Source organism: Eretmochelys imbricata, chromosome 14 (assembly GCF_965152235.1).
Source record: "Eretmochelys imbricata isolate rEreImb1 chromosome 14, rEreImb1.hap1, whole genome shotgun sequence".
In the NCBI taxonomy this organism is placed as follows: Eukaryota; Metazoa; Chordata; order Testudines; family Cheloniidae; genus Eretmochelys; species Eretmochelys imbricata.
Window position 1 is genome coordinate 28,262,778 of NC_135585.1, and position 15,191 is coordinate 28,277,968.

At 45.4% G+C, this 15,191-nt stretch overlaps 1 protein-coding gene across 1 annotated transcript in view; it reads right to left on the minus strand.

Annotated features, from left to right (window-relative positions):
* Positions 1–4,980: 4,980 nt before the first annotated feature.
* Positions 4,981–15,191, minus strand: part of LOC144274948 (C-type lectin domain family 2 member D-like) — a 64,536-nt gene continuing 54,325 nt past the window's right edge. Inside the window, exon 5 of the mRNA XM_077834038.1 lies at positions 4,981–5,131. Coding sequence (XP_077690164.1) covers positions 4,981–5,131 — 151 coding nt within the window. The remainder of the gene's footprint in view (positions 5,132–15,191) is intronic.

The following is a 15,191-nucleotide window of genomic DNA, read 5'->3' on the forward strand; positions in this document are numbered from 1 at the left end:
AGTGATGGGTCGTCCTTCAGGATAGGTTGTAGATCCTTGATAATGCGTTGGAGAGGTTTTAGTTGGGGGCTGCAGGTGACAGCTAGTTCCACACGTGGCTAAAGCATTTGCAGAGGTTCCAAAGAGCTGAGGCTCTGTGCAAAAGGAACGGAGTACTTGTGGCACCTTAGAGACTAACCAATTTATTTGAGCATGAGCTTTCGTGAGCTACAGCTCACTTCATCAGATGCATACCGTGGAAACTGCAGCAGACTTTATATACACACAGAGATCATAAAACAATACCTCCTCCCACCCCACTGTCCTGCTGGTAATAGCTTATCTAAAGTGATAATCAAGTTGGGCCATTTCCAGCACAAATCCAGGTTTTCTCACCCTCCACCCCCCCCACACACAAACTCACTCTCCTGCTGGTAATAGCCCATCCAAAGTGACAACATTTCACCCTCCACCCCCCCACACACAAACTCACTCTCCTGCTGGTAATAGCCCATCCAAAGTGACAACTCTCTACACAATGTTTTAGCTATTTCAATCTGAAATGTCACCCTGTTGTAACTGTGTGGATCCCATCCCAGAAGAGGGTCATGGGGGGGTCTCAAGGCTATTGGGGGAGGGGTGTCACGGTATTGCGACCCTGACTTCGGCACTGCTCCTGGCAGTGGTGCTACCTTCAGAGCTGGGCTCCCGGCCGGCAGCCATGGAGCTTTCTGCTGCTGGGGGAGGTTCCTGGCGGTGGCTCTGATCTGGCCCTGGGAGCAGCCCATGCAGGGGACGAGGTCCTGTTCCTCCCCAGCCCAGCCCGAACTTGCAGCTAGAGCCTGGCACACGGTAGGAGCCCCTGCCCGGGACGCTCCCAGCCCTGCCCCTCCCCCATTCCAGGGTCCAGCACTCAGAGGTTAAAAGGGCCTGGAGCTGGCGGTTGGTGGGGTTCCCTCCTGACCACCGCGCTCGGGGCAGTTGCCCGCATCACCCCACCCATAAGGTTGGCCCCTCCCCCCACCATGCCACCCTCACTTCTGCACTGTTGCTGGCAGCAGTGCTGCCTTCAGAGCTGGGCACCAGACCAGCTGCTGCTGCTCTCTGGCCGCCCAGCTCTGAAGGCAGCGTAGACGTAAGGGTGGCAGTTCTGTGACATATACCCCCCCTCCTCCCGCAGCCAGATTTCACAGGGGAGACCAGATTTCACAGGCTGAGATGCATTTTTCATGGTCATGAATTTGGTAAAGCCCTACTCACGGGGCGGGACTGTGGCTTTAGGCAGAGCAGAACTCTGGGCGGTGCTGGGACTCAGGTGCCCCTCGCAGTCACAGTTCCTCTCCTCGGTCCTTCTCACTGGGCTGGAGCCTTGGGGTGTAATTTCTAACTGCCCCAAACCTGCAGCAAGTTAATACCCTGCAATGTTTCCCAGGGTACCCAGGGCTGGGAGGCACCTCGCCACCACCTGCCCTTTGCCTGAGGGAGCCTTGTCTGTGCCTGCCAGGGGTCAGCTCCCCAACTCCACTGGCCACACACACTCGCTGCTGGGCCTGCAGTCAACTGCAGGGTAGCAATAGGCCCACTCTGCCCTCAAGCCCTCTGAGCATCAGTCTGGAGCGTCTAGTCCCTGGTCCCCTGGGCATTGGCAGGATTCACAGATTCACTATTTCCAAAGGAACAGTTAACATCCTCTGCCCCAGCTTACCAGGTCCAGCTCAGATCACTGCTCCACTTAACACACAGCACTGCCATAGGCTCACAGCGAAATCACGCCTCAGTTCAACAAAGCCAAGAGTCAAGTGAAAGTGTTGGAAACAAATGGTTACATATATCAAAGTCACAACATACGTTCTAGAGCCGAGACTGAACTAACAAGATATTCTCCTGTCTAACCAAGTACAGCTCACCCGAAATCCTTGCAGCACTTCACAGCCAGGCAGGCTCGGACCCTTCTTTCATGAGACATGCATACTGTCAGTTTGTCTCCAAGGGCAAGGATCCAGTATGTCTCTGCACACCGAGAGAGATCAGACCGATCCTTTGTCTTTATGCTTAAACACCACAGATGGACACACACACACAGCCCCCTGCTGTTAGTTTCTTCCTGTAGATTTCCCTTTTTTGTGGATTTTGCAATCTAATTTTGCACCTGGCTCAGTGCGCAAAGAGACATCCAACATCAGGCACACAATACACAGATGGCCAGACAGGGAGGGAACCTCAGTTGCCTCCTGTCTGAAAGGAGGATCTGAGGTACATCACCTCCCATGACCTGCTTTAACTCCAAGACCTTAACGGCATCATTGTCAGTCTAAAGACACAGCTCCTTACATAGTATCTGTACAAAGGTCTTTCTCCGATTATGGTGACCATTGGGCTACTGGCCCTTGATACAGACCTCACATGCCCCCTTTGGTGAACTATTCTGTAGACCACTGGTTCTCAACCAGGGTACATGTACTTCTGGCGATATGCAGAGGTCTTCCAGGGGATACATCAACTCATCCAGATATTTACCTAGTTTTAAAACAGGCTACATAAAAAGCACTAGCGAAGTCAGTACAAACTAAAATTTCAGATAGTGACTTGTTTACACTGCTCTATATCCTATACACTGAAATGGAAGTACAAGATTTTTATTTCCATTGATTTATTTTATTATATGGTAACAATGAGAACGTCAGCCATTTTTCAGTAATAATGACAGGTTTCAGAGTAGCAGCCGTGTTAGCCTGTATTCGCAAAAAGAAAAGGAGGACTTGTGGCACCTTAGAGACTAACCAAATATTATTTGAGCATAAGCTTTCGTGGGCTACAGCTCACTTCATCGGATGCATAAAAGTGGAAAATGCAGTGAGGATGTTTTTATACACACAGATCATGAAAAAATGGGTGTTTATCACTTCAAAAGGTTTTCTCTGTTCCCACCCCTCACCTCTGGTCCTCAGACGTTCTTGTTAAACCCTGGATTTGTGCTGGAAATGGCCCACCTTGATTATCATACACATTGTAAGGAGAGTGATCACTTTAGATAAGCTATTACCAGCAGGAGAGTGGGGTTGGGGGAGAGAAAACCTTTTGAAGTGATAAACACCCATTTTTTCATGATCTGTGTGTATAAAAACATCCTCACTGCATTTTCCACTTTTATGCATCCGATGAAGTGAGCTGTAGCCCACGAAAGCTTATGCTCAAATAATATTTGGTTAGTCTCTAAGGTGCCACAAGTCCTCCTTTTCTTTTTTCAGTAATAGTGGCTGTGATGCTTCTGTATTTTTTATGTCTGCTTTTGTAAGAGAGTAGTTTTTAACTGGAATTTCACTTTTTAAGTGAGGTGACAAATCAGACTCCTGAAAGAGGTACAGTCATCTGGAAAGGTTTAAAATGACTGATGTAAAGATCAGACCCAGGAGATTCCTGTAAAACCTTCTGTGCTGCCTGCCAGTTGGCACCAAGGGGTCCCTGGGTCACATACGTCTTTCCCCCAAACTGCATCTCTGGGCAGGCTCAGCTCCTCTCTCCTGGAAGGAGGGAACTGGAGCCAAGGCCGTGCAGTAGTGCTGTCTGCAGTGTCTTGAGAGAGTGCGCATCAACCTCAGGGCAGACTGCTGGGAACCAGGACACAAATCCAAACTGGTTGAGAATTCTAGACATAGATTTCACCAACCAAACATGCAGGGTAATCTCCTCCGACATCGTAACAGCCTAGCCATGCAGTCCCCTTGGGTACTCCGATGTGTCTCGCAACACAGGTGAGCCTGCCTTTGTGAGACAGATGGTCTCTTGCACTCAGAATCACGACAGTATTCAGGTTACTCCCAGTCCCACAGGTCCAGGCACCCCAGGTGAACTGCACCTTAGATGTCACACCAAAGACAGCGCATGTAGCCAGTCTTATTCTATGATAATTTATTAAAAAGGAAATAAGATTTATTTACAAGGCTAAAGCGGGTGAACATATCTACACAACTAAGCTACAAAGTTTCAAAAAGGTAACAGAAGCATCTATAGCAGTGGTGCTCCGACCTCAGTGGTTCAGGAGCGAAATTAGTGATCAGCCTTACCCAAAAGAGCCACAGTAGCGTGAATTCATTGTTTCATTTACTATAGTACTTCTCCTATTTAAACAGAAGGGCAGGGGAAATATTTAGTTTTTTATACAAATGCTCGCAGCAAATAACTTAGTGGCTAATAACATAGTAAAAGCATCCTGACTGGTTAACAATGAAATCACAGTGTTTTGATATCATGTGCTACAAAGAGCGGCAGGAGACACATTAAAGACTCACTTGCAGCTCATGAGCTGCAGTCTGTGTATCACTGATCCATTATAAACTCTGTCCTTTAGGGCTAACCCAGGCTAAGCAGCTGGGGAACTCTTGCTTATGCCTAGAAAACCTTGCCCCCCAGCATCAACGAGCTAGATTCAGTTCCTTCTTGTATCCCACCTCCTCCCTTTTGCTCTGAGCTGCTGATGATCAGCACTTCATACTCCTTAATGCCTTAATTCACTCTCCTGTCTGGTGATTTACACAGTCACAGAGGCTCCCAAAACAAACTCTCCAACATTACCTTACAATGTGGGATACAGAGGTCAGAAGAAATTAGATTAATGCTGCAGCAGCTCACAAGCATTCAATAAAGGCTGAACACAGTCTTATAACGCTAATACCTATGTTAACACACAGGTGAGCCAGCCTGATCTGTGGGGGAATGTCAGGGCAGTGCAAGTGGAGGCTGGTGCCTTGGCTCAGTTAGGCAGAGTTCCTGTCCAGCTGAGGTAGTTTGGAAAGGCTGGATTTGAGCTATTCCACTGGCGGAAAAAGAGATGGCACGGGTTGGGGGACAAGATGTGCAAATAGCATCTCTGGTTTTCACCTGCATCCACAGTGCTCTGCCCAGTCATGCGCAGAGCATTCCCCAATATTCTGGAATTGCTCAGATGTGATCTTGTAAAGAGATCAGTCTGGCTTTTCCGGGACTAATTCCACAGTACTCTTCTTACGAGCCCCCTGCCACGGCAGCCTCCTGTGCCTGTGTAAATGCATCGGGTTTGGTGCAGATCCAGTGTCTCTCACTGGTGCATCGCAAGCTGCTGACCGCACTCAGATCGTTCAGATACGCGCAGTCTCCTCCTCCTCTTATCACAAACCTGCAAGACAGAAGCCAGGGAGCTGGTGTCAGGTAGGAGTTGGACATTTCCCATCAGTCACAGGCAGGGAGAGACGCTCTCGCACAGTGCAGGGAACTGCTGCACTCACAGCCCCTCATGATTCTCCTTCCTGCACCTGCCACAGGCCCCAGCTTGAAAGGGGGCAGCGGGGCAGCTGCGGTTGAACTAGGGCATATATTTCCAAAAAAAAAAAAAATCCAATTTTGATTTTAAAATTTCTGGTGATGAAGAATCCACAACAAACCTTTGTAAGGTGTTCCATGGGTAAATTATCCTCACTGTTAAAAATACGAGCCTTATGTTTTTTGAATTTACCCAGCTTCAACTTCCAGTCATTGTATCTTCATATTCCTTTGTCTGCTAAACTAAAGAGCCCTTTACTGTCAAATTTCTTTTCTTCATCAAGGTACCTATTCATTTCAAAGGTTCACGTGGACTATAAAAGAGAGAGAGACAAGGTGGATGAGGTAGTATCTTTTATTGGACCAACTTCTGTTCATGAGAGAGTCAAGCTTTTAAGCTGAAGAACAGCTCTATGTAAGGTTGAAAGCTTGTCTCGCTCACCAATACAAGTCCATGCATCCACCTTGTCTCTCTAATATCCTGGGCTACAACAACACTGCACATAAAAGAGGGGGGCAGAAAACCCCACACAGTCTCTCTTTCACCTAAAACAACACATCTTTGGGCCTCTGGGAGAGATCCTGACCAAGGAAAGGGACAGTCATAATCTTGCCTGGAAGACTGTAACTGAGAAAGTCCCTCTTGAACAAAACCTTGAACCAAAACTTGCTAGATTGTTTTAGACTTCTAGATGCATGTTTTTACTTCTATTTGCTTAAAACCACTTCTAATTTTCTCTCTTATCTGTGAGTTAATTTAAATCCTATCTTCTTTTGTTTTGTTAGTTAGTTTGTTTGTTTTTTAATCTAGACCAATCCAGTGCTGTGTTTAAACTGAACTGTTTGGCAACTCCAGTTAAAGTAGCAAATTGTTGAATAATTACTTTGTACAAGAGCAATGAACCTTAATATCTGAACTGTTCAGGAGAGGGTTGGACATTGCAGAGCACATGTTTTGGGGAAAATTCAGGACTGGGAATATGGTAGGATCACCCTGCAAGTAGTAACCAAGGCTGGTGGAAGCCGGAGTGTGGCTGGCATGTTACTGAGAGGCTGTTGGGGTCAGAGATACTAGACCAGGGCTGAAGCAACATAGAAACACTCAGGGTGTGTCCTGCATGCTGGTAGGCTAGTTGAGAGCAGCCCAGTGGGGGAGCTACAACAGCAAAGCATTGTGAGGGACCCAAGGCTGCAGGGCAGGCAGTGACACAACCCTTCTCTGGTCTGGACTGCACCCTGGAATGTGACTGTATGTCTCTCAGATTAGTCTCCCAAGATATTGCAGATGCTTTTCCTATATACTATAGGTAGGCTTATCAGCTCCTTAAGCACATTCTTTTGTGTGATCAGGTAGGTAGATCACATTCTCTTGCGTGATAAGGTGTGACCCCTTCACTTTCTCTTTGAGTTAAATAGATTGAGCTGCTCAAGTCTCTCACTATAAGGTATGTTTTCCAATCTTTTAATCATTCTCATGGCTCTTCTCTGAACCCTTTCCAGTTTATCAACACCCTTCGTGAATTGAGTACACCAGAACTGGACACAGTATTCCAGTAGTGGTTGCACCAATGCTAAATACAAAGGTAATATAACCTGCTTACTCTTGCTTGATGTTCCTTTGTTTAGACAGCTAAGGATAAGATTAGCCCAATTAGCCACAGCATTACACTGGGCGCTCATGTTCAGCTGATTATCCACCATGATCCACAAATCTTTTTCAGAGTAACTGCTTCCCACATTAGAGTCCCCCATCCTATAAGTATTCCCTATGTTCTGTGTTTTTAACTGTTGGGGGGCTGTTGTTTGTGTGACATCTCTAAGAAATACTTTAGGTTAATCTTTCCCCCTGAATAGATAATTCCAGAGTCTTCTCTAAAAAAGGTCAGTGTGACACCACCAGGCCAGCTCAGGTCAAAGCCATAGGCCAATTCACTTCTGTGTGAATATCAAAGAAATGTTAAGTGTACTAATTCATTTGAGTATTAATCTAGTTCAAAGGAAATGTGAATGATATTGTCTTCTCATCTGTAACCTGTTTTCTGCTATCTCATACATAATGCATACTGTTAGGTAATAGCATGTAACAATCCATTAGTTCTCATGAACTTTACACATCAAGTAAATTCTCATCTTGATGCTAACACACACTTTTGATCTAGGGTCAATTAAGTACAGGGACATACATAATGTAATATCTCTGTGATTTAATTGCCCATCAGACAGGATTGGAGCCTTGGAACAGGAAATGAAGAAGCATGCTGACTTCAAAGCATGGGTCATTGCATTCGACAATGGAAATCTTCAGGCTCAGTCTGCATTTAGTCAACAAAGGAAAAATGCATGCTGTGATGAAAACACTTGGATGATTGCTTTTTGTGGAAAGAAGCCGTAAATACTGATTCCAGGGAATGATCCTGTATCTCTGAACTGTTTTAGATTCGAAGAGGGTAGAATACTGAGTGAGTGGAAGGAGGTCCCCAAAGTGATTTTGGGTATCCCTGAGAGACTTTTGGAAAACTAGCAGACTACTACATCTCTGCTATCATCTTGGAATTATAAACTTTGACTCACCTGTTAATGTATTTTACCTGCTTAAACCTCTCAATAAGTCTCAGTTCTTTTTCTTAGCTAATAAATCTTTAGTTTACTAGTGAATTTACTTCAGCTTTGTCTTTGGTGAGATCCAGAGTACAAATTTGACCAGGGTAAGTAACTGACCGTTTGTGGTTGGGAGTAACCTAATGTGATGTGATATTTGGTATAGTGACCAATATCACAAAGCCCAGTTTGTCTGGGTGCCAAGAAGGGCTGGAGATCCTAAGGGGACTGTCTTTGACTCCATGGTAAGACTGATACAGAGATCCAGGAGTGCATGTTCGTTACTGGTTTGGTGAAATCTAATTATAGAATATACCACCAGTTTAGGGTGTCTGCCCTGTTTTCTGGCATCTGACCTGAATTTGGCATTCACAGTTGTGAGCTATTCCAGACAGAAAGACAGTGAGAACATCAGGATTAAATTCATTAAAGAGATTTGTATCCAAAATGTGAACCTGCCCCACACATTTTTCCATGTAGCCCTGGAGAGAAGCGGGGTTAACATGGCTTCCAAGTCCTTTCCCAGCATGTGAAGTGTGTGTGGGAGTGAGAAAGAGCCATGTACCTGCTCAAGGTACTTCTGACATCCTAGAGGGGAAAAAGAGAAAAATAATTTGAGACCCACTTGAAACACACTGAGGATTGCAGGGAAGGGATTTTGCAAATCTTGAAAAAAGAAGCTCTGGTCTAGCCCCAGAACCATGGATTATCTCAGCTAATGGGGCTTTTCCATCTCTCATATCTATATATCTCTAATTCGTCATAGAAAAATTGTAATGCACATTTCAGGAATTCACCGACAGCTGGACTCCAGTGCCCACAATTTGGGAATGGTCCTGTCCCTGTGGTGGGATCTGGGGTATTTCTTACTCTGTCTCACCTGCAGGAATTTGCTTACTGGCTTCAGATACTTCCCCTCCATCTCACTGATCAGCTCACTGAGATGGGAAATCTCCTCAGAGAGTTTAGTAACATTTTCATTCTGTATCTTCACAATCTCCTTGTCCTGTTTTTCCAGCTCGGCCAGCAGGAGTCGCTCTTTTTCCTCCAGGAACTGCCACAGTTTCTGAAATTCAGATAAAATCTTCTGCCACTCTGTTTCTGTCTGTTTCTGTAAGAAAATAGGGAAAGGGCTTGTTTGGGATGTGAATGGAGCCTGGGGTCCTTTCATGGAGTGCTGAGTGTGCAGGAGGGAGAATTTCTTTGCACATTCTAAGACATCTAACACTTGCCTGTGACCTGTGATTAATAGAAAGAGGATTTTCTCACACCTTCCCATTTGGCCCCTATATCTCTTAAAGGTATATTCTCATGTCTGACATGGTTAGGATATCGTGTTACCAGGGGCCTTTAAAAATGCAGATCCAAGGCTGCCGGAGGCAAGATTTAGCACTAGACTAGATCTGAGTGACATTTTTTGCGCTAAACTTTTTTGGAGGGAAAAGGCAGATTCATTGACTCTGAAATATTTAATGAATTCTTCTCAATGTCACCCACCTTTTTTGGATGGATAAATAAAGAAATAAATAAGCAGATAAATAAAGAAATCATTTAAAAAATCAAGAAAATGTTTTGATTATTCAATTTGAAATTAGTTTTTGCTTCAAAAAGTCCTTCTTCATGGTCAAAATTGAAGGAAAACACTCTGCCCAAGAAAAAATGGAACACTGATTTGCTAAATTTTTTAAAATTATTTTTGGTTTGACCATTTTTTTCCCAATTTCCAGTCAATGAAAAGTCCTGTTGTTTACTCAGCTCTACACAGAACTACGTTGACACAGATGTATGGAAAGAAAAAATGAATCAATTGAACAAAAGGTGCAGACAGGTACAGAACTCTGCATTGGATACATTCAGATCATTTTGGCTAGATTTTCATCAAAGCCACAAAAGGTGGACAAGAATTCATTACCAGAAATGAAAGCTTAGAATCTGAAGATGGAGAAGAGGATTTTTCAGGCCATCTGTATGGAGGTGAGTACACACATACACACAGAGCATCCGTGGTAACGGAGTAGTAGATAAAAGCCAACATTTCCTAAGGCCACAAGGGAATCTGCCTACAAACCAACCTCACATCCCATGTCAATGCAGGTTAATAACAGGAACCTACCAGATACTCCTGGCTTTTCTTCTCTCTATTCAAGTTAAATCCCTGGAAATTTTCTCTCTCTTCCTTCAGAATCTTCAAATAGAGCTGGATTTTATCCTGAATCAACAGAAATGATTTGGGTGGTTTGATTTTTATTTTTAGGGGTGAGAGTGCATCTCAGTTTAACCCCTCATGGAAATTCAGAATCCCAAGGAGAAACTTCATCTCCTTACTGGCTTGGAGGGAGGGATAGCTCAGTGATTTGAGCTTTGGCCTGCTAAACCCAGGGTTGTGACTTCAATCCTTGAGGGGGCCATTTAGGGATATGGGGCAAAAATTGGGGATTGGTCCTGCTTTGAGCAGGGGGTTGGACTAGATGACCTCCTGAGGTCCCTTCCAACCCTAATATTCTATGATTCAGACTTTTCTCAAAGAGTCTTCCCCTTCTAACAGACTTCATCGCTGCTAGGGCCACAACAGCATGGTCTCATGGTTCAGGCACTGGTGTGGGCCTTGAGAGACTTTGGTCCTATTGCCCACCCAGTCACTCTCCTGCTGGGTGACCTTAGGCAATTAATTTCCCCGCTCTGACCCTCCATTTCCCATCCCACTCTGCATTTTTCTTCTCAGATTAGCCTATACATTAGATTATCCCTGCTCAGAGCCGGGATTGTCCCTCACACTGTTTTGTGCAGGTTCCAGCAAAATCAAGGTCAAATCTCATCTGGGGTCTGTAGTGGCTACTGGGATGCAAATAACAACAATGATGATAAATGCTAAGATACAAATCAGCAATGACAACATCAGCTTTTTAACTTGATATTCTCCAGTCTGAAGGCAACAGTCTCACATAGACAGGCCTGCAGGTGACTTAAACCTCACTAATCATTTAACAGCTTCTGTTCCATAGAGAGTTCCCTTAGTTCACCAGTGGGAGCTGGGTTTGAAAAGGATTCTGCTTCTCAGGTAAAACTTTCCCCCATTAGAAATTTTTCAAGTCTTAATTGTTTGCCCTTCCTGCCACCCAGCTGTCTCATTTATTGTTTATAGCATCTCCCATACAATGAAGGCCTTACAGAGTTGAACAATGCAGTCACACCTCTGACAGGCAACTTCCACCTGGCATAAAAATCCAAAGCTGTTACTCATTGAACTTGACAGCAATTCCCTACCTTGTACTCCTGGTTATCCTCCTTTATGGGGACCACAGTGTGAGCTCGGTGAGTCCGGGACAGATGGCAAACCACACAGATGGGGGTTTGATCTTCTTCACAGAACAGTGTCAGAGCCTTCTGGCGTTCCACACACACTCCTGATCCTTCGCTGCCTGGACACTCAGCCATTTGGCTATTTCTAGGACATTCGCCAGCTGCCTGTTTGGCCTGAGGTTTCTCTGTTGCACAGCTTGTCTGCACTGAGGGCAGGTGATGCCTGTGTCTGATTCTCCCCAGCACTGGCTGGTGCAGGCTCGGCAGAAATTGTGCCCACACTCCAGAGTGACAGGTTCTGTGAAATACTCCAGACAGATGGGACAAGTAGCTTCATCCTGGAGACTTTCCACAGAGCTCCCTGCAGCCATGGCTCCCTCTGGACAGTGTAACAGGGTAAGGTTCACTTTCCCGAGCTCAGAAACAAGCCCCCCCTGTAGCAGCACCTGGGTGTTTCCCTTCCTGGAACTGACTCCTGCTGTTTGCTGAGCTGGAACGAGCCCCCTGGTAACATTACAGCCCTGGAGGCTCTTGTGAAAACAATACCACTAGGCTGGGTTCTGGTCCTGCAACCAGCCCCCTCTTCCTGGCAGCCAGGTCCAGGCAGTGAGACAGGAGGCGAGCCACCCCTTCCCCAGCCAGGCTCTGTACACAAAGGCAGCAAACCAGAGTAGCCACCCTCAAACGTGAGAAGCATCTCTGTCCTGACCCCTCTGCTCCACATTTGGGCCTGGCTGCCAGGGAGAGAAGCTGAGTGAGCCAGAAAAATGCCAGGGGGAGGTGCAGCAGGAGAAGGAAAGGTCTCCCACACCCAGTCGGTAACTTTGGCAGGGAGAGCGTGGCAGCACTGGGCTGGGCAAAGGGTGGGAGGATTGCTGGGGAAGGCACAGGGAAAAGGTTCCCTCTGCTCAGCCTGAGTTAGGGTCATTGCCCGCTGTGAGAGGTTGTCACTCCCCGGGGTGTAGTCTGGGAGTGGTTGGAACTGCTGTGCCTCCTAACAATTCAGCTGAGTTGTCCTTTCTCACACTACTCTACTGGTGATACACAGCCAGCCCCTCCAGGCCCTGTTATCACCCAACATGACAGCAGGTGACGCCACACACCTAACTGAGTTACCTCAGGTTTCAGAGTAACAGCCGTGTTAGTCTGTATTCGCAAAAAGAAAAGGAGTACTTGTGGCACCTTAGAGACTAACCAGTTTATTTGAGCATGAGCTTTCGTGAGCTACAGCTCACTTCATCAGATGAATGATGAAGTGAGCTGTAGCTCACGAAAGCTCATGCTCAAATAAACTGGTTAGTCTCTAAGGTGCCACAAGTACTCCTTTTGAGTTACCTCAGTGCTTTACCTAAGCCACTCAAGGACAAACAGGAGACAACATCCATTTTCCCAGCTCCCCAGCCTTGCACCCCTATTGGAGTATGAGCCCAGAATTATACCATCTTGCACTGCACAGGATCTGTACAATGCAAGCTCATTAATTAATTCTCTCCCCCCTCAATGTGGGGAAGATGTGCAACAGCCTTTGTTTACCAAGCAGAGATTTTCCCAAACACCTCACTTAAAGACACACTAGTAAAGGTTTAACATCCCTGTGGTGGGGAAAACACTACAGCAGCACAACACCATAGCATTTAATTTCAGAAAGGGGAACTACACAAAAATGAGGAGGTTAGTGAAACAGAAATTAAAAGGTACAGCGCCAAAAGTGAAATCCCTGCAACCTGCATGGAAACATTTTAAAGACACCATAATGGAGGCTCAACTTAAATGTATACCGCAAATTAAAAAACATAGTAAGAGAACCAGAAAAGTGTCACTGTGGTTACACAACAAAGTAAAAGAAGCAGTGAAAGGCAAAAAGGCATCCTTTAAAAAATAGAAGTTAAATCCTAATGAGGAGACTAGAAAGGAGCATAAACTCTGACAAATGAAGTGTAAAAATATAATTAGAAAGGCCAAAAAAGAATTTGAAGAACAGCCAGCCAAAGAGTCAAAAACTAAGAGCAAAAAATTTTTTAAGGACATCCGAAGCAGGAACCCTGCTAAACAACCAGTGGGGCCATTGGACAATCAAGATGCTAAAGGAGCACTCAAGGATGATGAGGCCATTGCGGAGAAACTAAATGAATTCTTTGCATCAGTCTTCATGGCTGAGAATGTGACGGGGATTCCCAAACCAGAGCCATACTTTTTAGGGGTCTAAATTAGCTGTTACCACTCAAGAAAGAATTCTTGGAGTCATTGTGGATAGTTCTCTGAAAACATCCACTCAATGTGCAGTGGCAGTCAAAAAAATCAAACAGAATGTTGGGAATCATTAAGAAAGGGATAGATAAAAAGACACAAAATATCATATTGCCTCTATATAAATCCATGGTATGCCCACATCTTGAATACTGTGCGCAGATGTGGTCGCCCCATCTCAAAAAAGATATATTGGAATTGGAAAAGCTTCAGAAAATGGCAATAAACATGACTAGGGGTATGGAACAGCTTCCATATGAGGAGAGATTAATAAGACTGGGACTTTTCTGCTTGGGAAAGAGACAACTAAGGGGGGATACGATAGAGGTCTATAAAATCAGGACTGGTGTGGAGAAAGTAAATAAGGACTTTATTCCATGGATTCACCAAGGGAAGGTCATGCCTGACTAATCTAATCGCCTTCTATGATGAGATTACTGGTTCTGTGGATGAAGGGAAAGCAGTGGATGTATTGTATCTTGACTTTAGCAAAGCTTTTGACACTGTCTCCCACGGTATTCTTGTCAGCAAGTTAAAGAAGTATGGGCTGGATGAATGCACTATAAGGTGGGTAGAAAGTTGGCTAGATTGTCAGGCTCAATGGGTAGTGATCAATGGCTCCATGTCTAGTTGGCAGCCGGTGTCAAGTGGAGTGCCCCAGGGGTCGGTCCGGGGGCCGGTTTTGTTCAATATCTTCATAAATGATCTGGAGGATGGTGTGGATTGCACTCTCAGCAAATTTGCGGATGATACTAAACTGGGAGGAGTGGTAGATACGCTGGAGGGCAGGGATAGGATACAGAGGGACCTAGGCAAATTGGAGGATTGGGCCAAAAGAAATCTGATGAGGTTCAATAAGGATAAGTGCAGGGTCCTGCACTTAGGACGGAAGAACCCAATGCACAGCTACAGACTAGGGACTGAATGGCTAGGCAGCAGTTCTGCGGAAAAGGACCTGGGGTGACAGTGGACGAGAAGCTGGATATGAGTCAGCAGTGTGCCCTTGTTGCCAAGAAGGCCAATGGCATTTTGGGATGTATAAGTAGGGGCATAGCGAGCAGATCGAGGGACGTGATTGTCCCCCTCTATTAGACATTGGTGTGGTCTCATCTGGAGTACTGTGTCCAGTTTTGAGCCCCACACTACAAGAAGGATGTGGATAAATTGGAAAGAGTCCAGCGAAGGGCAACAAAAATGATTAGGGGTCTGGAACACATGATTTATGAGGAGAGGCTGAGGGAACTGGGATTGTTTAGTCTGCGGAAGAGAAGAGTGAGGGGGGATTTGATAGATGCTTTCAACTACCTGAGAGGTGGTTCCAGAGAGGATGGTTCTAGACTATTCTTAGTGGTGGAAGAGGACAGGACAAGGAGTAATGGTCTCAAAAAGGTGAGCTATTACCAGCAGGTGAGCTATTACCAGCAGGAGAGTAGGGGTGGGAGGAGAAGGGCGGAGGGTGAAGAAAACCTTTTGTAGTGATAATCAAGGTGGGCCATTTCCAGCAGTTGACAAGAACAGTAGGGGGGGAAATAAAAAAGGGGAAATAGTTTTACTTTGTGTAATGACACATCCACTCCCAGTCTTTATTCAAGCCTAAATTAATTGTATCCAGTTTGCAAATTAATTCCAATTCAGCAGTCTCTCCTTGGAGTCTGTTTTTGAAGTTTTTTGTTGTTGAAGAATTGCCCCTTTTAGGTCTGAGTTCGAGTGACCAGAGAGATTGAAGTGTTCTCCGACTGGTTTTTGAATGTTATAATACTTGACGTCTGATT